The following is a 27,643-nucleotide window of genomic DNA, read 5'->3' on the forward strand; positions in this document are numbered from 1 at the left end:
TTTCCTAATTCGTACCTGTCTCGGTAATATAAAAGAAGAAAATGCTGCGCGAATATCTGGCTAATTGTAAATCAGTTTGCCTTCACATTGGAGAAAAATCGGTCGACCAACACGTAATCACTGATGCAACGTTGCGATAAAAGGGGGAGAGAGTGGCCAGCGACATTTAGAGGATTTTTCTCGACGGAAGCGTTTCAGTTCGATAATTATCAAAGGTTAACTGCTCGGCGATTCGCGTGCGCCGTCTGTAAATTGCATTTTAAACTCGTCGTTCGATCGATCGTACTTTCGTTAGAACAAATCCCGTGATCGAAGAAATTTTTATTTCCATATTTTGTTTATTCGCGAATATGCGCGCATACGTTTATGCGTGATTTAATTCGTCGCACGTATTCAATGTTAGCCTCTCCGACTAAATTGCAAAACGCTTTTGCGTAAGCAAATGACTGCGTCGTTCTATCGATCAAATTTTTGATGCGTGTTATTGGCGAAGAAATAATTTAACGAAACGGTACAAGCAAACAAGAAGAAACATTCAAATTATAAAATATCGACAAAAGAGATCTATCGTTTATTACAAACAATTATATTTCTCGAGAAGAGATCCCGACAGAAATCCTAACTTTGTATGCAAATTGCAAAATTGGAAAACGCCGGTCTCCCCCATAAAACGGCTTATTCCCGGCGAATTAATTCTTATTCGAACGGAACGAAGGGTTGAGGCGGAAATTGCGGGTGTCCGTGGTAATTATGAACGGTTTTCTATGGGTCAACGATATTTGTAGGCAGGCCAACCGATAATAAAGTTACGACAGAGAGTGGCGTTAATATTATGCAGAGACCATAGCTTGTCTGGTATTGTTGTGGCAGTCAGTTCTGGTAGCACGTAGATAACCAGCCTGACAATGGCGGCCTTTGTTACGTGGCATTGTGAAATGATAACACTTTCATCGGCCACGACGACGTTCATTAATCAATCGCCCGGATGACATTGAAATTTCACGCGGGGCGGATAGTACAACGTTTTTGACGATTTAATTGAAACTAGAAACGTTTTAATTTGGTTTGCGTTAACTCGTACCTTTCTCTTGTTAGAGTCGATGAATCGACAATAATCGATCATTGGTGTCTGGCGAGTGGGAGATTAGTCTGGGATTTAACTTAATCGAGTTATTTGTTAGTATGAAATTCGTTTAATCGGCCGATCAAAAATTAGTTACGAGAGATTAGTTCTTACAAAGTATGAATTAATTACTATGATTGTTAGTTTGGAATTTAATTTACGTGGATCGTTTCTTAGTATGTTTAAATACGGAATTCCCAATTAATGATTATGAGTCAATTTAGATTTAGGATGATTCTCAGTCTACAAGTAGAAACTTGGTGTTGCTGAGTCACTGTGTACGTTCTTTAAGATGGATGATAATCCTGTCGATCCACGGTTCGTCAGGCTGACCCACGAAAGAGTCACATACTAATAACTGGAGCAAAGCGTTGTGTAAGCAGTGGGTGGCCGCCTTTCTCTGCCAGTTGCCAGCTTTAATACGATCGTCGTATGCCAGAACACCGATTTCTGCAGCCACCAAGGATCGGATTCTTTTTACACTACAGACATTAGCCGAGTTAAGATCGGCTTTGTGTAATAATTAGAACGGCCACGCCACTCGATATTTTAATTACGCTACAGTCGTCTTAATTGGGCTTGATCACGGTGTCGACAGATCTCCAGGAAAGTTGATAACACCGATGAAATAATATCAGAATATCAACACGTTTCTGAAATAAATCACACAATTGATAGAATAATGGCGGGCAATTTTAGATCCTGAATGATTATGAGTTATTATCTTCTCCTTCGCAATGATCGAAGGTGTTACATGTTTTTTTTTTTCTTTTTTTAGTTTACGTATCCTGAGAATTGTTTCCTTCTTTATAGCTGCGGATGCAATTGCGAAATGGAGTTCCTTCGATTCGATTAATTCGATCGCGTTATGCAGAGGAGATAGGTTCAGAAAAATGAAAGTTTCAGAAACGATCGTAATTGGATTTTGCACCTTAGAATTAAAATTCTTATCCGATCAGTTTAATTCTTATATCGTTAAGAAGTTAAGAATTTGCTGAATAATTTGAAGATCGTTGGTCGATCGATGGATGTCTACCAGGATCGATAACAGACACGCTCGCGATCCGCCTTTACCCACGCTCTTATTCCCTTGTGATCTTTCCGATCCGTCCGATGCACAGATGCATCTTTGACCAATTACGAAAGAATTCAGTTTCCATTCCTATAAAACCTTTCACTTCCTTGATCGAGCATTCATAAATTTCATTATCGTGCGAAGATTTACATCGATTAGGATTTAACAATAAAAACCGACCAGTTTTTCTTTCCATTGGCCTTCGATCGGTCGTATTCGTTAAAGATACGTTGCAGCAAGTTGGATTTCGTGTCTGTGACATTCCACCGTAGAATATCGATTATTTGTTTAACAATTAGATAAAGAAAAATTGACGGAGACTCCTAATTGGCATAGATTAGACTAGCACCGAATTTCTTATGTATATACCGCGAATTTTTATGCGTTACAACTTTTAGTAGGCGAATTTCCTACCGCAGTTCCATTTATTAAATTTATTATATTCATTAAAATATAAATCGTTGCATAAATATCGCCGCAGTCTAGTTACGAATAGACAGGATCTTCGTGTATTTGTTTTTTTGAACGTGCCAAAACGCAGGAGATACGTATAATATACAGAAACGTGTAAAATACTCGGAGCATTCGTTATAATATTTAGCCGATGAGAAATTTCTATTTAGGTTCCATTTCCATAGTTGTGTTCGCAAAAATACAAATTTGCATGAATATTCACAGTTTAATTATGAGATATTGCGTGTTTATTAAGCAATGTAGCTTTGCCCAAAAATGGTCAGGAGGCGGTAGCTTTCGAATCGATCGGTCAGAATTGACGGAAAGCCGGCTGGCTTTGCCGGCGGAGGTGAATTCGAACGGCGCGAATTGAAACAAGAGGTAACGAGTGAATTGTCGCGAAGGCCATCCAGCTCACTTTTCCCTCGCACTTTTCTCAGCTGATTCTGGGGGCTCTCGTTGCGGCACTCTCTTTCTCTCCGCCTTCCTGTCTGTTCTATTTTCGTGTCGTTCTCGTACAACAGCACGGGGAAAAGTAGGAATTCCAACCCGCTATCTCAATGCCGTGCGATCAAATTTTTTTTTTCGTCGCCCGAGAACCTTTGTTCTTCGGTCGATCAATCATACGCATTGCGAATGCGTTCGCGACTGTAGAACGGTACAACCCAATAATGTTAACGAAGCTTTCTTATCATTCGGAAATTTTCAAGTGTAATGGTTGAAAAATTGCAAACTTTTGGACGATTGTTTTAGAATTTAGTACTCTTCGCGTGGATTAATTGGAAAATCGCAATTTTTTAGAATTTCAATTTTGTTTTGTCGTCGATTTTTCGCGCAGATTAATCGGAAGATTGCTAATTCGATAGCTTCGTTATTATACGATAGAAACACGTGATTTCAAATACATATGAGTTTTTTTAGGCAATAAAGGTGCAAAGCTCGATAGAACTTTTAATTTCAGGGCCCAACAATTCGAATTACCACATCTGTCTCGTAAGCACGGAATAAAAAGATCGCTATGACGTGTGGACTACGCCCACCCACTATAATTGACGATTTCGTTAATACATTTTAGAGCTGATTAATCTATATCTCAATTGCTCTCGATCCCTCAAGGTAGCTCCGTGTAGAAAGTTTTCAAGCAGAGGAGGAGATACCGATTCGAGTACGAAATTACAGTCGCAAAATCACGTTTCACGAATACTTGGAGCCTGTTTTCATATACAGAGGCTTTTCAAAGTACTTGAACACTTATAGTTCGCATTTAGCCTTAAAACTACCCCTATTCCGAATTATGAGACTCTCGATGCGATATTCATCCCACGATCGACATTTATTTCACGTAGAAAAGTCACGCGAATATTCCGATCATACGTTAACGTCACGATAATGAAATTTCATACTTTTATCGTGAATCTTCCTAACGTTGAATATGGCTGTTACATTTAGACGAGAAAGTTGGAATATCCCGCGGACCATTTGAAAGTTACATGATAACAAAAAGAGACATTATGTGGTATAAGTAATTTTTACGTGGGTAAAATGGTGGGGAGGATTTTAAGATCAAACAAACTTTTTTAAACGAGATCCTACATTTTTTATCCATGATATAGTAGGTGTTGAGACAAAAACGACCCACTGTATCGTGTTATTTTATACTGTACAGTGTTAAATTAGATCTGAAATTGGACGTACGACGGCTAAACCCTATGCGGCTGCAAGTATCGACGAAATTTCAGAAAGTTTCGGAAAAATTTTCTACGTTTACGTATTTGAATACTTTTATGAGCCATTGTACATGCAAGTTACAGGATGTTACACTGCGTTACAGGGCGATACATTAATCTGGCCTTTCTCTTCTTTCACCTCGTTATGCATCGAGCAGCTGTGGTTAGCGCGTGACAAATTAGTTAACGATTTTTGGCAATATTTATTACAGTGAAAATTCCAATTTTAATACGAGGAAAACGATTTTATTCTCTTCTCGTGATTTATTACTGACTTTACAAGTTTTCATTTGTTTTTACACGTAGCCAATTTTTCTTCCTTTTGAGAATTCGATCTTGATCGATAATTACTTTCCATCGCAGTGGATGCAGATACAGTTCCTTTCAAGTTAATGTATTCTTTTTATTCCAAGGTTAATGTTCTAGCAAGTCGAGGTGTTAGAATTGCACTCTGCTACATTTATATCGAATAACGAGTTTCTTTTACGTTTCTCCATATTCACGAAAGAAAATATTATTTTTATTACAGTTGAATTTGGGTAACGCTTCTTGAAATTACGAAGAAACTATGTTTATAACTAACTATCAAAGATTATACTACTATTCCTGTTCAAACGAAACGATGATTCTAAAAATTGTGAAAAAGTACTTTCGTAATGAAATCAGGATCGTAAAAAATATCATTAAATAAATACGCTGGATAAAATAATTATTTTATTTTGATTTATATATAACACCTAATGTATTTCGTAAGAAGTTAAAGGGCTGATTTACGATCATTTGTGACAATCAATGGCGTGCTTTGATATCTTTATTAAAAATCTACTTAATACTTAATACAATTCTTTTCAATCCTCGAATAATGTCATCCCATCTTTTTTGTCATTTTATCAATTTTTATTTTATGTACTTAGAAATTGAATCACAATGTTTGTGCAAATACTTATCGCACCCGCTATGCATCGGATCAACTTTGAATCGCTTATCAACTGTCGACAGCAATTCGACACTTCGTGTAATCTTCGTGTGGGTCGCGAAAAGTGGCCATTTTCGATCCGTAAAAGTTGGAGAAGTTGCGCTCTAAAAAAATACCTGAAAAATGCCTATACTCTAAAGAAACTTGCCAATTTTCTTAACCCACAGACGAGAGCTCGATGGACGTCGAAAGCCCCGTTTCCAAAGCGTCCGAATAATTTTTCCTGGCTGTCCACCGTATCCTTGGACTCGGTTTCCCCTCCACTCTGGACCGAGTGACAGAGCCGCGTAGAGAGGGAGAGAACGAGCGGGCCTGTCCTCAGCGCAACAGAGAAACTCGACGAAACCAGCCGAGCAGGAGAGAGAAGGAACAGATTTCGAGCTGACAGGAGGGATAAGAAAGCCATGCACGTACTCGGTTTCCAGTGGAACGACGACTTTAGTCTGACGACCGCTTCCACCGAGCGAGGTTGACAAATCTTCGACGTGTGTTCTTCACCCGTGTGTGTTCCCTCGTGCACTCGAAACCTTGAATTTCCCGCGTTCCCTTCCCCATTCTCATCTACCTCCAACCCCATTCACCAGTGCTCTTACCGTTCTCCGTTAATTCTGAAAAAGATTCTTGAAAAGTGATAGGTAATAAATGGTCCACGTAATATGGTCTATGGTACCAAGACATCAAGCTTCGTTCTTTAACGAAATCATCGTCTTTTTTCTAAAATACATGGAATCGACCGTAGCTCGCAAGACACTCTAGTTGCTAGAGTCTTGATCCAGAGTCGGCCTCCAGGTGTTTGGAAACCGATCGTGGCACGTGCCGCAGTAGGAATTCGTGACTCGAAGAAATAATCGTCGACGTGTTCTGTGCAATCGCGGTTATTTTCGTGTTTGCGGAGAAAGAAAGAGAGAGAGAGAGAGAGAGAGAAAGAGAGAGAGAGAGCGCGCGCGAGGGTGAGAGAGGAAGAGAAAGAGAGAGAGAGAGTGAGAGCGAGAAAGAGAGAAAGGGGAGGGGAGAAAGTGTTTACTCGTGACGATACTCAGGTGGATAGAAGGTAATATCCAGGTACGGATCACAGAGGTTTGGATGGTGTTTCGAGGATCGATTACGGAGATGAGGGACTCGCGGGTGTCACAGAATGACTCGTGCACGTTGTGAGGGAGTCCGGTGCGGTAACATGCGCGAGATCCTGCGTGCTTCCAGGGGCAGATAGCTCGTTCTGTCGAGGAGAACATCCCCAGGGAGAACAACAGCTGAAAGAACCCTAAAGGATCCTGAAGGATTGAGAGTCGCGCGGGACACCTCAGGTTCGTCGATTTTTCTTTTCATTCAGAATTTTCACCTTGATTTTAACAACTTAATTAATAGAATAACCAATTTTTAATGGATATGCTACACGTAGCGATACTTCAAAGAAGCTTGACTAATACCTTATAAATATATGATAGTATGTTTTTTGCTCTGCTATTTTTTTTACTCGTAATATTAAACGGTTTAAAGCCGTTAAAATATCGCTTTTGGACCATGCAACGAAGAATCTATGTGATAGGAAACTCTTACATAACGGTGTATATGCATTTAGCGATCGCGATAATAGAAATTCGTTACCTTGATAGATTTTCCGTGTTCTGAATTATAAAAGAGAAGTCTGTAACCTACAATTTGTAACTTAATTATTATTGTCTCAAAACGGAGCTTAGACTCGACTAATTACCAGATGAGTTACCGATTACCGGGATTCGTTCGTACATTAGTCAGGGTTGAGTAACTTTCTGAACGATTTTCTTCCATTTCTTTCGTCCAGAACACCTGGATCTCAACGCAAAAGGCTTTCGAAAATAGTGTCCGTGATTTTAATCTCGATTGCTACCATTACGAACATTTGAGCATTATAATACAACGGTATTTACAGACAAGCGAGTTATTAATGTGCGTCCCTACTTATGGTAATTTGTACATAGAATTCCATTAGACTTCAAAATTAGTATAATCATTAGTTATCCATACATTGTCAGGAATAATGGAGAAATCCTGGTTTAAATAATGGACTTAGATCGATCAGTACAATTTTCATTGTTACACCTTTAAATAACTGGAATGTACTCATAATAGCTTCCAGGCATTTCCAAATTCTGTTGTTAGTGTAATTTATTGTTTGTTGCTGACGCCAACATACTTGAAATTCTTGGGATACTTCGTTCGACGTTTTTTGGTATGACAATATTTTTAATTGTCGCTAATAACCGAATTAGATATGTATAATAATTCATACGTGTTTCATCGCGATCATCTTAAATGAAGTTATATATAAATCTCGACACTATCGAATTTCGTGATAGGTATTTAATGGGCCATTAAGTTTCCCAAATTAACACATTCGTCCCATAAACATCCACAGACACCCAACGTCGTTCTTTCCAATCATCGTTACTTCGCTTCGTCACAAGCATTCCCATAAAATACTTCATAAATTCTCAGTACCAAAGAGTAATCTAAACACCACCTACGTACTGATAATATTCAATACCTAATGATTTATAGAAATTTCTGAATCACCACGCGAGTCCTACAATAAGCTATAGATGTGTAGTACGAAGAATTTCAATTATTGTTATCTCATTTTTTCGCAAGCTTCCCCATAAAACGTTTCATCAATTTCGATCAGTCTCGCATAAAACACACAATAGCCTACAAAAATTTTGAAATTACCACGCGGGACCCAGAATCGATTACGAAAAGTCAGTATTACCTTTCTATCTGTCATTGCTTCGTTTCCTTGTTACGATAATGTTCGACACACAGTAGCTTACAAAAATTTCTAAATTACTATGCGGATCCCATAAGGAATTTCTACTTATCATTGATTCACTTCCTCGCAGACTTCGTTACAAAACAGTCCACAAATCTCGACACACGTCCATTAGAACACCATATTGCCAATATACTGGAACAGCTGAATGCTTCCTGAAGTATCAGAACTTAAACCAATTACCAGTAGTACCCACTATAAATTTAACGCGCCACATCTCTAAATTACCACGTTTGAATCTAGCAGAAGCCGACATTAGTGCAGATTTTCCATAGGGAAGTACCAAGCAATCTGTTACACCACGTTGCTCTAGAAACGATCTCTAGCGAGATCGTGTTTGCATAAATCCTGTTTCGATCGGCAAAAAGGACACGTTAAGTTAACGCGGAAATGTCTCTGGACTTTGCCTCTGCTTACTCGAGAATCGAGATCGCATTAGTTTAACGATGACGCCGATCGAAGCGTTGTGATGCAATGGCCAAAAGTAAACATTTTTAATACCAACAGAGGAAATGTATTTTTCTTAATCTTGTCATTTACGTATACTATTTCTAATAATTCTAATAAAGAACTTCTTCGTTTATGCCACTTACTTTCTCACATATTTTCCGTATTAATCTCTTCGATGAAAATACACGATCATTTTAATCGTCGCTACTTCTAGTGTTAATTTATCGACGCGTGCGTCAGGATAGCGCCGACTGACGGGGATTTTTTCGCGGGTAGGGTCCGCTTGTCAGGTTAGCCACCTGTTGCGCAAGGGAATCCCCTCTACGGCCAGCGGTGTGGAATCTTTATTTTTATCTAGCGAGCTGCGACGGCGGCGTGGCATTAAGAAAGCGTGCCTCCGCGGTGTCACTGATTGATGACCACGCAAAGACAATTCAACGAGCATCTCCCCTTCCTGGAGCCGTGAAATGAGAGACGCCACGCGCAAATCAAAGTCGATGACGTAGGCTCTTTCAGGGGAATTTATTTGGAAAGAGCAATTAGAAACTTCTGTTCTTTTATTCTTCTGGTTTATGAGTCGAATGAATAGGATGAAAGTTCGGCAGCTGTGATGGGTTTCGTTTGAATTGAATGAACGTTAGGGGATTCTTTTATCTAGGTATGCTTGTAGTATATTTTAGTGGTATGTTTAGCAATATATTTTAATGACATTCTCTTGATTACCCCGTTATCTTAAATTAAATTATCTTGTATCGGCGTTCCTTGATTGAATCGAATCTTTAATCGATGAACAAAAGTTCATCTCACTTTGATCCTGTTTGACTTTTGAAATTTCATTTACCTAATTTGCAAACAAATAGAGGAAAGCCTGAACGAAAGTAACGACAGCCACGGATAAGTGATTAGAATCGATTTATTTCGGATATGTGCGATTCCTAGGCAATATATAATCAAGGAAAACGCTCAGTCGATTTGTATAATCGTCATGCTAGTCGTTTACATCCCGTAGATTTATTCGCGTATTTAGAACGGGGCATCCACATTGCCTTCGATAGCGAAGATAATACGCGAGCTGCTTTGATTTATGGTACCTTAGTATGAAGTGAAACGGAACCGCTAGATTTCTCGTTGTTAGATAACGTCGTAAGCAGGAATGCTTTCTTACTTGCGCCGCGAGAAACGCGATCTGGATTGCAAATCGCTCGTAATAAATCTCGCGAATCAATAACAAATAGAGCTAACGCTGCTGATCGATGTTTCATCGGAATGTTCGATATCAAAGCCATTGTAAACACACTTATTAACACGCTTGACGAATTTTTACAATTTTTTTATATCAGATAATTAATTATTTTAATGATAATGATAGCATATCGATTCACCATTTCGGCCTTCAAAAATTAGTCGTTGAAATACTAGAAAGTTTCGAAATTTCAAGGGTCGAGGTCATTGTCATCGAGGATCGAATCAGTGAGTGGATCTCGCGAGGCTTCTCGCCGATCATCGTCCTCTTGTTCTTTTCTTTTGCCTTCTTTCCGCCGCCTGCTCGAGCGAAACAAGAAAAAGAATGGAATCACTGGCAGCTGGTGCTTTCTACCAATTAGAAACCAGCGATAGCGGATCGCCGCGAACAATTCTCGATTTTTTTAGCCTACATCGTGAAACGTCTATTTAAATGCCATACATCCTAGTGGATCACTGGATCTTTACGAGGAAAATCCTGTTGCAATTTTTCCAACAGGCAAGTTTATTGCCTCGCCTACGATCCAAGGATCGGTTCGTTGTCATAAGGAATTATGGCAGTGTTTTATCCAAACTGGTTTTATGCGTTTCGTTTCGTTTTCTCAATAGGTAATTGGCTTTCATTTAAAAATGTAATTAGATAGAAGGTCGATCAGTGGAAATGTACATACATACATACAAGGAGAAAAGTAAAAGCGAATAATATGAAAATTGATCGATAATTGTATTTTGATTTGATGATCTTGTATTGTAATAATATTATTATTGATGATATAGAAGGTACAAGAAACAGATATAGTAAATACAACGACGATAGTGAAATTTCTGCAGTGATACAACTAGCATGACCCGTGATTGCTGTGACTCGCTCACGCTGGTTCAGACCAGAACTATAATGGTTCCTACGCATAGAAAATTATAGTAATTTGATATCAGTAATTTTGGTAATAATATCGCTAGTATTCTATAATAACGCCATAACGATATTATTAACAAGAATTAAGCTCAACGTAATCTCTGCGTGTCGCAAAAGGTGCTTGAAAGAGAAAACCTATGAGAATGAGCCACAAAAAGAGAGTTAACAAATTTTCGTGAATTCTAATAAAGCTTAGTAGCTACAATTTCTTGAACTGCAAAGTAATTTCTCGATAATACGAAAAATTTGTCATCGAAGAATTTTAGACCAATCTATGGCGTATAGAGATTTGTCAAAGTGAATATTAAACTAAAAAGGGACGAAAATTGAATATTGTTCATCTTTCTAATCAACAGATGCTTCCGAATAACGGTTAGCTGAACGGGATAGCTTTCGATTTATCAGTGATTACCCATTTCATATCTCGCGCCATATACGCGCGTGTATTTGGTTTCTTTTGTGACTGGCGGAACACAATGAACCACGTAATCGAAGGGATAGCGTAAATTCCATTGTTCGCCGTTTCAATTTATGCGGTTCAATTCGACACAATAATTTATTGTTCGGGCCGTGAATGAACGCCTTTCTCCGGCTGGACCACACTCGTAGAACCGGTTTAGAACCGTGAATCGTCTGTTGAATTATCGAACGATCCGCCATAGGAGAAACGATTTTCATTAATGAAAACCGTTTCTGGATATCGTACAGTCCAATTAACGAGCTTTCTCATGAATTTATACTGGTCTCGTTGTAAAGATGAATATTGCTCGTGTTAAAATCCTATCGATCCCAGACGCTAATGATTTACATTTAATTATCGTGTGTTGATTATAGTCTTGAGAATTTTTATGGTTATTTATGCTTCCTGAATTAGTATATATCGGTAAAATGTCCAAGGTACGGTGCTTTCTACGGTATTTGGAAAAACACTTTTCTCACGAGCCTGTACTTTTTAAATTATGCTCTTGGCAACACGAATTTGCATAAAAATCCGCAGTCTAACTACTCTAATTACCGCGAAAAACGGCTAATAATAGGAATTCCGACGATAGAAAAGAAATTACGATAGTTGCGAAGATATTCCATTTAGTTACTGCGGTCACGTCAATCTGCTTTCAATAGAAAATTGCTTGTGTCAATTAAAAAAAAATTATTCATGCTTAATAATCGCTATCAACGCTAGTAACAGTCGTTGCAATATAATAGCGACAGAAATTTCTCCCTAAACAAACAGCGTCGTTAATTTCATCCTAACGATGAAAAAGTGGCACGCGACAATTTTAGAAAACCGCGTGAAAAGATTGGACAACAAATGGCTGACATTTCACTGTGCCAGTCAGGTTACATAAAGCTCGCTGTGTGTTTCCGAATCGAAACAGAGAAACTTGGACTATCGAGTAGGATATTGCCATTGCGGCGCGGCAACAAGAAGACCAGAACCGCCAGAAGCGATAGTTGCTGGACAACCGGGTAACCAGTTAGCTTTCGTTTTCGATAACCACTTGTTCAAATGTCTGCATTCTTTCTAAAGGTCGGTAATCGTGCGTAAGACCGCCAACCGTGAACGAGAAAAATGGTCGATATCAATCAATAAACCCTATTTATTTTCTACATTTTCGGTCATAATTATCTACTCCAGTCTGATCTACTTTATATACTACTTTCTTTTTGCAGTTGCACGCTGTGGGCTTGATACGTATAAAATAATCGAGACCATTTGATAAATCCTATTTATCCTTCGTCCTTTTGGAATTACGTGTTCCGTGGTTGGATACGTATCACAGTTAACTCTCGTAGCAACTTGTTTAGTTAATGTATGGGGATCACGCAGAATGTAAAATAATTTGTTGCTTGCGGAGGTAAAGTGATTATAGGGTAGAAAATTGCTGGATTTCGTGCAGTGTCATTACTAGAGCTTTCCATATATGAAGATCGTCGAAGGATTATTTTATTTTATCGCATTGATAAAGATTATAATTTTCTGAAGTCTTTGAATTATAAATTCTATTTGATAAAATCTCGAGCGATCTACATAATAGCATATAGCAAATATTTCAAGCTTCTCGTCTGGCTGGATATTACGTAAAACACGACTCGAAACAGGATTTCTTGGGTAATCGAAAGAAATAAAAAATATAAGGCGCGCGTACTCGAAGTAATATGCAAATGCGTGGATTCGAGAACGACGGTTTTACTCTTTGCTCTGCTTTCCTCGTAATTCGCGTCTTAGATAATACGGTAAAAAATATCAAGTTTTGTCACTCGCCGAGTTATCCGCGAATCGCAAGCCATCCAGCAACTATCGATTACCCGACGATGACGATCGACGCGTATCGATTTCACGTTTCCTCGCGAGACACCGTTACTTCTCCTTCGGAAAAACGTGTAACGTGAACAAGAAAGCTGGAAAAATCGATGTGTGAAAGATGATTTAGAATTTTATTGCAAAATAATCAATACAGAAAATTGCACTTAATAAAAATAGAATCTTTTGTAGAAATTTTGCATTGGAATTAATATTTATAATTCTTTGATTCTCCCACTTCTCAATAACAGATTCCTAAAATATTATTAATCTGCAAATAGTAAAATATTAAAAAAATTCCTTCTATCACAAAATCAGTAATATTCGCGAATCTTTTCTTCGTCGTACCTATTCGTGTTCGCAATTCTTCGACCAAACGATGAATTCGCGCTATCCAATATCGTGAGAGTTTTCCACAATGCACTTAGAAAGTGTACAAAAAGTGCTGCATTCCTTTTTTCCTCGCTTTTCTTGTTCTATCCGCTCGCGATCGATAACTCTCTAACGATAATCGATACCGCGTTACGTAAGTCGGTTTTTACTCGGCAAAATGTATTGTGGCACTTTCCCGAATGTATCGTATTACGGAAAGAACGGTTCTCACTGTGCATTCCATGATTTTACCCCTTTTCTTCTTCGTTCGAAACCGCAGTTGGAAAAAACTTCTTCCTTTACACTTCATTACCGCCACTTATATAAATATTCGAAATCAACGGGTTTTGAACGATAATTTTATCGTATGGTTGGCTAATTGCTGTTATATAATTGTATAAATTATTACATAATTATATAAATACACGTGATCTAAATGAGTAATATAGTTCGCGATTTTGAAATCCTGCATACCTAGTTTTAGTGAAATTTTATTTATGTTTCTTACTGAAGCAAGATCATTCCATGTACAAAAATGAATCGAGAATATGGAATAATGTTTTCTCGATGGAGATCTCGTTTTTTAAAAATCGAGTTTGAAAATTTGCCAAATATACGTTCACTTGGTTAACTTGTTATGAATATCGAATTTACCATTGTTAATTTATCGCTAGAATCTGTGAGAAAATCTATCACGAAACATTCAAAGATCAAATCAATCATCCGTGCAAGCGTGAACGTGGCTTGAGCTACTTGGAGGACAGCGAAGCGTGCAGCGTGAATCAGGCATTACAAAATGCAATGTCCGGCCTTGTACCTCTGCTTTTCATCTGGATTCACTCGTAAGCTTCTTTTTTCGAGTTTCAACTCTCAGATTGACTTTCAACAGCTGAGGCACAGTTTCGCCATCGTTACGCCTGCTCCATTCAATAAAGCCGTCAAAGAAAATGGAAAACGTCAGAGTCCTCGGTGAATCTACTTGAGACTGAATCGAACCGAACACGTTAATCGAGGAGCGTTTCAACGAAGATTAACGGAGACCGACGATTTCGTTCTTCTTACTGGCTCGAGTATTACGTTTTTCTAACAAAGTTCTAGTTCTCTACGGATGGTCTCTGAGAGTAAACAGCTTTCTCTTGGCAACACATGTAACAATATTTTAATTCGTGAAATGCATTCCTTCTGAAAAAGTCGGGTCGAAAATGTGGAATAAGTTTTCTTGTAGCAGGTTTCGTTTTCAAGAAAATTGATTTCTAAAATGACCGTGGCATCGTTATTACGAACCGACTATAAATTATAACTTTCTACAATAATATATATATATATATGTACTATATTTTCCGTCGTATGACTTATTTATAGAAAATATAATCTTTTGCGGTCCAAACTTGTAATTATCTCACGTTTAACTGCTTCGTGTACTAATCTCGAATCAGTTAATCTCAAAATTGAGCTGTTAACCTTTATAAGGAATAAGGAGGTACGAAAATTACAGTGGGAAAGACTGATTTGTAATGCAAATGGGACGCCAATAGCGATCGAGACCCGATCAGATTTTCTGTCTAATCGTTCAATCTCGTTTCTAACGCGATATCTCTTTTACGGAGACATCTGTGTTCTATTCGATGTTAATAGATTCGGTAGATCTATCGCGATTCGGAGATAGCTGGGTGAATTCATTTCTCGTTTACTATATACAATGTCTTGCTGGGATTAAGTATCTCCGACACTTTCACTGCTATTAAAAATATTGAAAAAAGTTTGTTCGCACAAGATTATCTTGAAGAGCGATCTAAGGCCACTGATATCCTTTGTATAGTAATAATATATTTTCTATCATTTTATAAGAAATTTACAGTTTATGATAAAAAATGTTAATTCATAAGAAAATTTGGAAAATTATTATTTATAGGGTTTTACGTTATCTTATTTTATCGTCGATAAGAATGAAAATAATTTAGATGTTCGACTTCGATGAGATACCTTGTGTATACACCGGTACACTACAGTAACTCCATTCTCCGTTACGAGGATTTCATTTCCTCCGTTGTCGATTTCGAACGGATTCCTTTGGCTGGTCGATCTAATCTGACAAAATAGACATTGACAGAAATACGATGGGTATCGAAGAAGCTTCTTCTCGTTCGATCATTCGTGAAGGTATTTCTATTAAACGCACGGTACCATGAAGCTGCTGCGGTACCATAACAATGAAAAATTACATTCTTTATTGCGAAAACAACGGTGTACATGGGTACTATAATTAAACAAAATTTTATGCATTGTGCAAACCGAGTATGGAATCATCCAACCGTCGTCCAAACCTTAATCCTAACTTTGGCGAAGGCTTAAGGTATCGACATTTGGAGGGTTGATTTTACCCCTTCAACTCGAGTTAAAAAAGCTTGCGGCTAAAAAAGGTAGCTGTTAGTCGCGTTAGCACAGCAGTAGCGTGAAATTCGTTAAACTTTCAAATAGTCCAAATGCAGTACCATTTCTTGCTAAAGTTTCTGTACGGTCTGCAATACATTTTATGACTCTGTGACGATCATGGCCAGATTACATAGTCGCGAGGTTCCTTTAGGAGGAACATAAGATTTCACGATTATGAAGTTTAAAGTCTCTTGACCCCAGGATGCTTCGTAACTATCCTGCAACTTCTGATTCATCTGGTTAAACGTTCTTATTCATCGGTCTTAAGATAGGCTCAAAGATTCCGATGAATCGAAAATAGCTACCTTTTCAGCGAGTGAGTAGAAAATAGACAATTGTTTCGAGGATCGTGAAATGCTCGTATCTTTAGGAGATGCGCAGCAATTCCAAGATCAGCGAAATGAAATTGGAAACAGAAAGCGGTAAAGTATGGAATAGAAGAAAGCAAAAAGCGAGCTGGGCTCTGAACAACTCTGTCTATTACACACGACCTCGTTTACACCGGCGTTACGTGGGCGTGCAGTACTTTGTAACAACATGTAAACGTCGCCGAAACGATCGAACGTGTTTCGGCTACAGTCGTAAAGAGAAATTTACAGTATCGTACGAGAGTTCGATATTCTTTACGATTGACATCATCGATCCGGCCTTTTCAAAAAGGAGAAAGTGACTCTGTAATCGCTTTGAGAATTCACGTTGAGGTAACGCCCAATGTCAGTAAAAATCCAATCCCTCAAACTCTAAAGTCAAATTAGGACACTAAAAGTCCAATATTTTCTTCATATCGAAAGATCATACACAGTTGCTACGAGAAACATTGGCACACCATTGTATTTATCGTGGCATTTACATATCAATCCGTTGACGTACGATTTAATTGAGATTAGCTCGTCATTGCGTACGTACTTTGTATTACAGTATCATTGACATTATTTCTATACAATTTGACGATTACGATAACGTGGAATATGTAGGATCAACTAAAATACGTAGTAATTACTTTGAATTCTAATTTACACGTACGGTGAATGTGGAATACAACGATATTTCACGCATAGGCACAAATACTCCTACACAGACAGCCACACAGGCATTTGAACAGGACACTTACACAGGTCGTACTCGTTACTGTATAGAGAGTGGGGTTCAAAATATTTAAGGGATCATGGCTCATTACCTAAGTCTAGTCTGAGAGTAACTGGCCAACGATCAACAATCTCCATACGTTGTTAATTATATCACTCGCTTATATACATCTGGTTCTGTAGTTCTGTTTAATAAACATCACCGAATATTATTTCAACATAAACATCGTGTCTTCCACAGATTATTAATCTTAACTTTAAGATTAAATTCTAACAGTGAAACATACACGTGAAAAAGGAGAATATTTCATTTACCAATAGACCAATCTAATTAGTAAAATTTGTAACACACCAAAACAGTTGACACTAATTTACGTCGAACAGATTTGTAGCAGGATTTGTTTCCCTATTTCGTCGTCGAATGCATCGAAATAAGATCGAAGCGTGCCGCGACACTTCTAACGAATTCTAATGAATTCCTCGAAAGTGTCTGGCGAAACGACGGACGATCGATTTATAGCCTGTTCAATTTTCACACGTGCATAGTAAAATAAACGAGGTTCGAAGTCTCGTAATAATAAAAATATTCGATTCTATGGTGACATGGTTATGCGATCATGGTGAATTATAATAACGTTCGGTTCGATTGGGAAAAATGTTGCAAGATCGAAAGTGTAAATAAGTTTATTTATCACGGTGCGAGCAGAAAATTGACATTTCACGGAGTCTAACGTCGGGCGGTAGCTTTCGTAACCGTTTCGTAATCATTTATTCTGTTTTATTAAAGACGCGCATTAAATATGGATAATGTTACGCTGTGTGCGATCGCCCGATAGCGAATTTATTGTAACGCGGAAACGCGGCCAGATATAAATGATCGGTTAACGTGGTTCGCTGATGTGGTCCTAGTGACTCACGGTGGAAGTGTAATTTCATTTCTTCGACGTTTTACATCGTAGCGATTAGAATTCTCAGTTACGCTTGGTGGTCTGTGCTTTAGATTAAATTATTCATTGCAGAAAACCTGTAACGATAAGTAGATCTGGTTATGTAGATGGCGGAAAATATTGATGGATTCAAGAATTCGAGAATTTCTGAATTAAAGTGCTTAGAAATTCAGGTACCTTTTTGATCAGGTATATTTTGAAATTCAGGTAGCTACATGGATTTATGTTCTTTGGAAGCCAGGTAGAATATATAGAAATTCGGATACATACCTGAGAATTTAGACATTTTGGAAATCCGATACTTTTCGAATTCAGATACATAAACCGAGAGCTAGGAATTTAAACATCCTGGGATCAAATGTCTTTGGAATTTAGGCATTTTGAAATTCAGGTACGTAGCTCGGAATTTAGATACCGTGCAAGTTAAAATTCTGCAAAACGAATCAAGAATTCTAAGTTAAAAATTTTCAAACGACTCCCTGAATTTGGAACTTGCAAAGAACCAAGAAAACCAAGAGTTCAAAAATCTAATCGCACCATACACCGAAGCAGCGGATAAACAGATGAAATTATTATTCGAAACAGGATCGGTTATCCCGTTCTTTGTGTGTTAATAAACCCGCAGAGTTCTGCCGAATTTCATTTGCTGAAAATATTGTCGCTCGAATTCCTCGACAGCGGGCATTTTGAAAGTGTAATAAGGCACACGCGAGTTAACCGTATGAAGGTATCGGCGCTACGATCAACAAATCGGCCATTTAAGAGCGATCGAATGGAGAACGGAGATTTGTTTTGTATGTGTAACAATTTACATAATCTGAGTCTGCAATCGCTGGTCTAGCGGGTCTAGCTTCGATCAAACGTAAGGGGAAAGCCGAAAGTTTCGTTACAATCGTTCATTTTTCTTTTCGTTGGCTCTTGCACACGGTGTAAGTATAACGCGCAGAGTTATGTATGGAAATAGTTACATTATCGTAATGCAATTTCTCTTGTCGTTACGTATTTTATAATATCTCATTGTTCCTTTACGATCGACATCGCTTTAGAGTTTTCTTGTAGAGTATTGTCCCGTTCGGAGAACAAAATATTTTTTTCCCATTATTTAATTTGATAAATATTTTTGTCGTAGGTTTTTGAAAGTTTAATAAGTCAGGTACTTGGAGATTTAGATGGACTAGGAATATTTGGAATTCAGGTAGTGCGAATTGGGATTTAAGGACTTCGATATCTTGGTAACTTAAATACGATGATATTTGGGAATTTAAATGGATTAGGATTATTTGAAATTCGATTATTTTGGAAATTTAGATTTTGAGGCCTCCAATATGTTAGTAACTTAAATAATTAGAACTTAGATGTCTTGGATATTTGAATATCGGAAACTCAACTCTTTGTAATTTGATTTATTATTGAGAGACGACTTAAGGACTTACGCTGTTACTCCTTTTACTGTTACTTTTACTATTTACTTGGATTCTCAGAAGTTAAATTGTATAAAAATGTCACAGCTGAATAAAGAAATTTTTTTCGTTCAAAAACACGGTTTCATTCTTATTTTCTAGAACGTTTATACATATTCAATCGATGATCCAGATCTGCTCGCTTTCAACGTATTCGTTCTACGTGCAATCGCAGTGAATCAGCTCGAAGGATGGCTGGTTGAGAGCAGAGCGAATCTCCATTCTCTTTCTCGCATCGCGTTGGCCTACGATTGCCGATTTCGTAGCACGATTCCACCTTCCTCGGACGTTATGTTTCAATTCGAGACGATTTTATGGAAAGTGAAAGCAAACGCAGCATCGTTTGCCAGTGATCAATTAGTCTTTGTCTAAATCGTACGATTCCCACGATGCGGGAGAGCAACTAGTCCACTTCGAGATCGAACGAATGTCGATCTAAATAGCCCGTTGCAATTCTAAATATCTTTCGTCATAGAAATGCTGTTATAATTTTAAATAATTTCTTAATATTCTATGGTCGATGAATTTTGCAACACGCGAATAATTTAGGGATCGAAATATTTGGCATTCGGATAGTTTGAGAATTTAGGTATTTTTAAATCTCAGATATTTGGATGCTTTGGAAATTAGAGTATTTTAAGCTGTCAAATCTTTCAAATTCAAATAGAATTGGAATACATGTATTTTAGGTTTTCACATGTTTAGAATTTCAATGGTCTGCGAATTCAAATATTTTAGGCTTTCGAAAGCAAATTTCTAAAAGAAAATTTGCCTAACAAAGACACGTCTAAATATCCAAAATTATATTTATATTTAGTACTCTAGTCGATTCATTTTCTATCCGGGAATACAGTGGGCAGAATTTCATCCACGCGACGATTCATCCTTCTTTCTTACAACTTTACGTAACCAGTTAATTATCGCTGGGTCGATCGACTCTTCGTCGTGTTCTTCTTGCCTAATCGATCGCTATCGCGACGATCCTCGGTCAAAAACATGAAAAGTCGAGCGTGCAGCTTTCTTTCTAGCCCTGAAGGAACACCTGTGTCCTCGGTTTATGTAAAAGCGCAACGATTGAAAGAGCTATCGATGGAGAAAATCTTTCTAGAGCACACGGAATCCACTCGGGGATACATAAATCAGCCTCGAGATCGAGAGTTGCGAATCGAGGATTCTAGATCCGCGGATGAATGGATCGTGGACTACTTCTGTTTTCTTCGCTTCAACGTAAAATATAGTAAATAGCCAGTAAATATATAAGAAGATTAACGTATAATAACTTTGGATATATCGAGATATATTTTCGTTAGAAAAATAAAATTGGAGAAATGAAAGTGACCGTAGTAGAACACAGCGATGCAAAGATCAAGTAAATGATTTAGTTGCTAATCTTGTATGTCTCAATTTTCTATTTGCTAATTTTCAATTGAAAGGTTAAGTCATAACTCACATTACGCGTCAACGACACCCGTCTTTGTGTTAAGAAAAAAAAATCTTTCTTCGTAAAAAGCGTAAAAATTTGCGAACGTTTCCTCGAACAAATTAACATTTCACCATTCCATGGCTATTTCAATCTCGACCACATTACAATATTCATAACAGCGTCGTTAAGTGTCAAGGTAACGGCAACGGAGGATTTATTTGCCAACGAATGATTTAAGATCCTCCTCGAGCGCATCCTCGACTTTCTAAAACGATCGATCGACTTTGTCCCGGCACACAGAGTCGTCACGAACTCGCCCTCGCTACGTTTCGAAGAAAACGATTTTCCCGAGACGATTGAACGTGTTACGTTATAGTCGAGTGGAACAATCCCTTTTCTGAACGGAGAACGGTCCTCGTTTCCGCTCGTAGATCGATCGACCGGATATTGCCCGCGGCCTCGCGTGTCGATCCTCGTCCTCCGTGATCTAGATCCTCCGGTGCATTCAGACATTGTCCCTGTGGCTTCGTGCAGCTCGATTTCGGTCTTTGACTTTCTAATGCGAATTTCAAGTTTCGTGGCACTTTGTACGACTGTATGCTATTTCATTCAAAATGGATTTAGGTCAGATTAGATTAGCTTAAATTAAATCAAGTCAGATGAATTAGGTTAGGTTACTCTTAGGTTAGGTTATGACGATAATACGTTAGCTTTAATTCGATTTTTAGATAGGCAAAAAGTTAAGGATCCGTGTAACAGTTTAATTGCAATCATCAATGAAACCCATCATAGATTACGAAACGACCTGCTTAGAGGTTCTTTACACGAATTCACCTGCACATAATACAGTCGTCGCTCGTCAAGTAGCCTTTCAAGACGTCCTTGAATTTTCTACTTTTAAAAATAGAAAGGGAAAAGCAGAAAGAAATATTTACTCGGTACGCACATTTTTACATATTTCTTCTCTTTGATCCTTACTGAAATAGTAAGTAGCTATGTAACAGTAAAAATGACTCGAAAGTACTATACTTTATATATATTCCTAGCGAACTGTATTAGCAAACGAGTTTGATATCGTTGGAAAGTGTTTGATCCGCTACCAGGTCTAGTGAAATTACAGTAAGTGAAAGAAGCAAAGTTTTTTAGTTTATTTAAGTAAAGTTCCGTTCTCAGGTGTGAAGTATACAGTGCACAGGAATTATATAAACTGCGGTGTGGAACTTTGAAGTAAGATTTGATCAAAAACTGTTAAGTAACTCAAGGAAGAATATCGTAAAACAGGCAGATGTAAATCATTGTTCATTGTAATGAACTTTTATGTAAGACAATTTGCTTTATTTACGGCCGTGTTTACGGAGGCAAAAAATTAAATTCTATTTTTTTTTTATATAAGACGGAAAATGATCGTTATACATAAGCAATACCAAAAATTCGTTGTACGAAAGCTTACACGACGAATAAAAAGAGTGTAAAATCGTTTGTAATGAGAAAAGTAACCATATGATTATCTGGCAGGTATCCAAAGGCGTGGCATCGATCGTTTTTAAACTGTACAACGTTCGCGATACAGAATCGGGGAAAGTCGTTCGCCATGGAAACGAGTCACGGCCGATGTGCCGGTTTTACGTAAGGTGAAAATCGTCTTTAAGGCGAAAGAGGATCGCCACGGATGCAAAGGAGAGAAAGAAACCGAGCAACCATGCATACCATCATATCTTGCATGAATCACAATTTTCACATAACTGCACATTTCCATTTCACCCTGGAACAATGTAAACAATTCTTCAAGCTCGTGTATATTTACTCGAAATCTATCGAATTCCTACATTCGCGTTACTTCTTTGTCCTAAGGGGACGACAAACTAACGAACATCGTGTTACATTTTCCAAAGAAAAAGTTCCCATAAAACTTCCACACAAAGTCATTGTATACATGAAATCCATCAAGAGTTTTTTCATTAATATCGAAAAACAAAATTCTATAAGTCCATCAACTTCTTACGTTACTGTTGCTTCTTCGTCCTTAGAAAACGACGAATTACCAAACAGTATGTCACGTTTGATATTAAAAAACTCATTTCTCGGAGTTTATCAAATTTTTAGATTTTTGGTTCCACGAGGTCGCGGTACCATGAAATTCCCGACGAGTCCTCGACGAATGGTTACGGTACAGGAGACGAAAGAGCACGGCTCATCAGGAATTGTACGCACGTTAATGGCGGCCGTGTTCCTCGATTTCGTATTCACAACGAGGGCCGCGATCGACCAAGACGTCGGTGGACGTTTTCGTGACGCGCTACGCGAAACAAAATACCACAATCGGGTGGTTCATTCCTATTACAAAATCTGACGAAACTTTACTTGACTTTGTTGCTCTCGCTGGATCCCTCCATTCTTCGTTTCCAATGTTCCTTTCCCACATTTATTCAATGACGATCATTTCTTGGAATTTATTTATTACTCGTTCGAACGCTACGTGAATCGTAAGGCGAATCGGAGTTTATCAATAGGTGTAGTTATCGATGCATTCGACGATGTTTGACATCGTTGGATCTTCGAAAAATGAAATGGATCTAATTATAAGCTTTAACGATAGATGTTAGATTGACGATAATTTTGTACTATGAAAAGGACGAGATGGAACGAACTACATATGTAAGAGCATCGAATCAATTTTGACATAAGATAGGAAGAGATTATTAATTGGCTCAGTACTTAAGCAAGGATCGCGAAAACGAGGAAAAGAAGTCTGCCGTGCCAGAAACAATTCCGTTGGCCGTTTTGTGGCTTGCAAAGAGGCACCGTTACCCGCTCGTGTTCCTACGTGCTCGACCTGAATTAATTCCGCTGCAACGCGGCCATTGTGCTCCGACGAGGACTTTCGAGTGCGCCACCGTTGATCCACTGCACATGTTCGAATTTTATCGATCCGGATGATCGAAGCTCTGACTTCCAATGACTTCGTTTAACCCGTTTGACGAAATTTCTTTTCTACTCTAAATTTTCTAGTAGTTTGGTACTCTTGTGTAGTTTTTCATTTGGTCCTGTTTGACAAAGTTTGAATCCTATTTGATAAAGTTTGAAGTAGTTCGAAGCAGTGGCATGTTAGATTTCGGAGTTTGAACAAGTTTGAGAATTGATTTAGCTGTGCTAAATGGGTGGATTATAAAGTTGGTACTTTTCTGTAAACGCTCGATATATGTTCTTTTTTTTTCTCTTTTATCGTATTTCATCGAGAATAAAGAGAATTTACTAGCATTGAAAAATCTTTCAAAACGACTACTCGATCGCTGTTAAGAGAACTTGGCTAAATTATGTGCTTCGCGGATAGGTTGCCCAAGAGCAGCACAATCGCCACAATTATCCGCGCATTTCACGTACGATCGGCTTAAACGTGGTCTTTCATAAGACTAATTGCTTTTAATTGATCGAACGGCGCAATCGTCGGGCAGAATCGAGGGATCGATCAGAAAATTCCCGCTTTTCAAGACTGACGAATGATAGATGGCAATAATGCAACGCTAAGAGATGCTAATTGCCACTAAATTGCACGAAGGCGTACAAGAATCTCTGAACAAAGTAAATTCATTCCTATCCGCTTGGAAACTTTACGTATTCTCTCTTGAACCTGACCAGTGAATCTTTGAAACGTGTATTTTCATCTATGCTATCGCAGATCTCGATCTCTTCTCTATTTGAAAGAATAATTTCTAAATAAATCTTTCAAATAATGTTACACTTACTATATGACAAATAATATATATATCAATTGACGTTATGTTATTTATTATAAAATAAATTCGATAAATTTGTAGAATCAATAGTAATGCATTTTAAAATGTGACTCTGCAATGTCAGATCAATCGCGTCAGATTAGATTTAAATTAAATTAGATTTAAATATTACTAATATCGAACAAACACTTATTAATATCCATTAATTTATACTTTCATAATAATACCGCGAGAAAAGTAAAATAAAATAAAATTATTGACAGAAATTTAATCACTAACCACGAAAAATCCTTCTGTTTCAGGCTGAAGGAATTGATCGTAGCCATGAACCTCGCGCTGCATGGATTTTTGTTACAAGGTGAGTCTCGTCAACCTAACTCTCTCCTATCATCTCCCCTATCGATCTAATTTACCGATTCGAGATATTCGAAGGAAAGATGTTACCGTCGATTTGCCGGCAACAAGTTTAGTGGAAATTTCGAGTAAAATTCAACTCCCCTCGCGAATCAATCGTTGCCTCGGTTGCACGCATGTGCTCGAAATAATGGAATGCAATATGGTGCATCGCGGGAACAATGCATCCGAGGAGGAATACGCAGCCTCGGATCGAGGGTTGACCTAACTCAACTTGCCTCGTTGCATACGAGGTCCTCGAAAGTCGGAGGGAAACCGAACAATGCGTGGAGGAAGTGCAAATGGCATGCAACTGGCTGCACGAGTGCATGCACTGCATCCTTCTGTACTTTATCGCTCTACTACCTTCCATTTTCTTTTTCTTTTCTCTTTTTCACTACGCTCGTGCGTATGAAAGTTGAATTTGAGCGTCAATACCATCCATTAAATTAAATTTTGTTCTATCACCGTCGTTATCACCATCGATGGTAGAAGAACATCTTACAACGGACTTTTCTTATATTTTATACTTTTAACCTGTGATAATAACTGTCATCGAAAATTGACGCATCTGACTTTTTCATATTCCGTATATTTAACCAGCGTAAATTTACGTTATTCTTTACATTTAATCGGCGGAAATAAGATACGTAAAATTGTAAAATATTTTCCAGTGTCTCAGAAATTCAAGTAATTTTAACCAACATGTCCAATTAATGTTCGCACCGATCGATCCTAGTTGGTAGTCGCAAGGGAGAGAAATGAAGAAACTAATGGCAGGTTCTTGAGCAATTAGCGTTGCCTGGACAGAATGGCGTATGTGTGCATCGAAACTATTCGCGATTCTTCCGCCGTACGAGATTCTCTCCTTTCCTCCCATCGGCACGATTCATTCGCGATTCTCGTATCGTGGCCGACGTACGGTCTCGTGTTTACGTTCACGTAGGAAACACCTTGACTCGACACGAAAACCCAGTTAGTACCGCGATACACCATCTACACGCGAAGACGTGCCTCGTGATATCTACCACCAATTAGACACGTATTTTGAGTAATTTAATTACTTTGGTAAAATTCTTGATTAGATTAAATTTGCTTTGTTCTTTTTTTTTTTATTTTGCATTAAATATCGAATTATACTTGTGGGAACAATGAAATTTCTTTTTAATATACCCGTTACTACGTCGTATTATTCTTTCACCGTTACATTTGAAAACTGAAAGCTATACATCTGTTTCGTATATTAAGTCAATCATTTTTTCCACAAAAATCCTCGATAATACAGTTTAAACAAAATACTCCGTAATCGAATTCCTTACTAAACGAAAATACGTACTTCTCGGTCGTCCTCCCACGCTGTTTGCTAAAAAAATCCCAGTGTGGTATTATATACACGCCTTAAAACCAAATCAAAGGCTTACTATTCTCCACGAGAAACATTCGAGACTCCTCGACAAGGCTTACAAGGAGGAAGATACATAAGTCGATTCACCGGAGACGGACGCAAAGGATTTTCTGGGAAGACAGGAGGATGTACGAACCGCAATAAAATCGCAAACAAGTGGACGTACACTAACGTTCAAAAGTTTGGAATTTCTACGCGTTCTATAGAACCAGGAATTATACCTTAACAGCTTTAATACCTCGGAAAATTCTTCGATGAAGGATATTTTGGGAGAGAGTTCTTAGGGTTCTGTCTCCGAATTTCTCCATCTCGGAAGATTCTTTGGTAAAAGATACGTTGAAGAATTCTTTCGACAAACAAATTTTATCGAGGTAATAAAATTGCCAGGCGATCGAACGTGCCTACAGATTCTATTCTAATTTCCTAGTTATTGATTTATCGTTACTTTTGTACAAATTTGACAATATTCGAATACTGTTACTCCGAGTGGACTTATGAACAGTAGTGTATACGAACGTCCCACGTGGTTCGACCGCGATGCATACGTTTCACGGACGGATGTCCCACGAGGCTGCATTCCTCGCCCGATGCAACTTCCATTTAGCTCCTACGTGAATGTAAATACGCTTGTACAAAGGTGGATTCGCACGTTTCGCGGCTGGTGGTCCAGAGACGCGGCTCTTCCAACACGCAAATGGCGAGTGTAACGAATACAAAGCCTGCCGTTTGCGTCCAGACCAGGAATTTTATGTATCGTTCCTCGGGGATAGCTTGTTTTAGTGTTCGAAGCTTTGACTATACGTATCCTGTATCTCTCCTGTATCTATGCAATGCCGGTAGAGTTTCTCGCGTTGAGATTAGCAATGTCTATGGAGATTGGAATTTAGATACTTTAGGTGTTTCAGATATTTTAGCTTTTCGATATTTCAGTCGAAAAATTACTTTGGAAAATATCAAAATGCACGTGTAATTGTAACACGCGTACATTGTAGGGAATGATATGAAATCAGTTTAGACAAATACTCGCTTCGTCGTTGAGAGAGAATATTTAAAAGAAAGCGAATTAATCGTTTCATGGGAGATAGATTAGTTTGAAATCAATAATTTCGTAAAAATTTCAATTTACGCTGTCGTAAGACTTTCTTGAAGCGTCCCACGGTTGCATTTCTACCGAAAGATGAGCGAAAACCGCCCCCGCGGTTGCTACACGAATGCAATAATCAATGAGTCATTCGTTGTCTACGAAACTCACGACTGCTTGCCTTTTATTGGCGATCTGTTCGACCTCTTTTAAGGCCGTTCGTACGTTTTCTCCTTA

At 38.2% G+C, this 27,643-nt stretch overlaps 1 protein-coding gene across 5 annotated transcripts in view; it reads left to right on the plus strand.

Moving 5' to 3' along the window:
* The window catches only part of LOC139995121 (uncharacterized), a 62,744-nt gene that overhangs the window by 9,653 nt on the left and 25,448 nt on the right, over nucleotides 1-27,643 (plus strand). For 3 of the 5 annotated variants that reach the window (XM_072018302.1, XM_072018303.1, XM_072018307.1), the window contains exons 3-4: nucleotides 5,522-6,658; nucleotides 24,830-24,885. In XM_072018302.1, coding sequence (XP_071874403.1) covers nucleotides 24,852-24,885 — 34 coding nt within the window. In that variant the 5' untranslated portion in view covers nucleotides 5,522-6,658; nucleotides 24,830-24,851. The remainder of the gene's footprint in view (nucleotides 1-5,521; nucleotides 6,659-24,829; nucleotides 24,886-27,643) is intronic. The other 2 variants (XM_072018304.1, XM_072018305.1) reach the window with 1 other exon arrangement.

The sequence above is a fragment of the Bombus fervidus genome, chromosome 15 (genome assembly GCF_041682495.2).
Source record: "Bombus fervidus isolate BK054 chromosome 15, iyBomFerv1, whole genome shotgun sequence".
NCBI classification, from domain to species: Eukaryota; Metazoa; Arthropoda; class Insecta; order Hymenoptera; family Apidae; genus Bombus; species Bombus fervidus.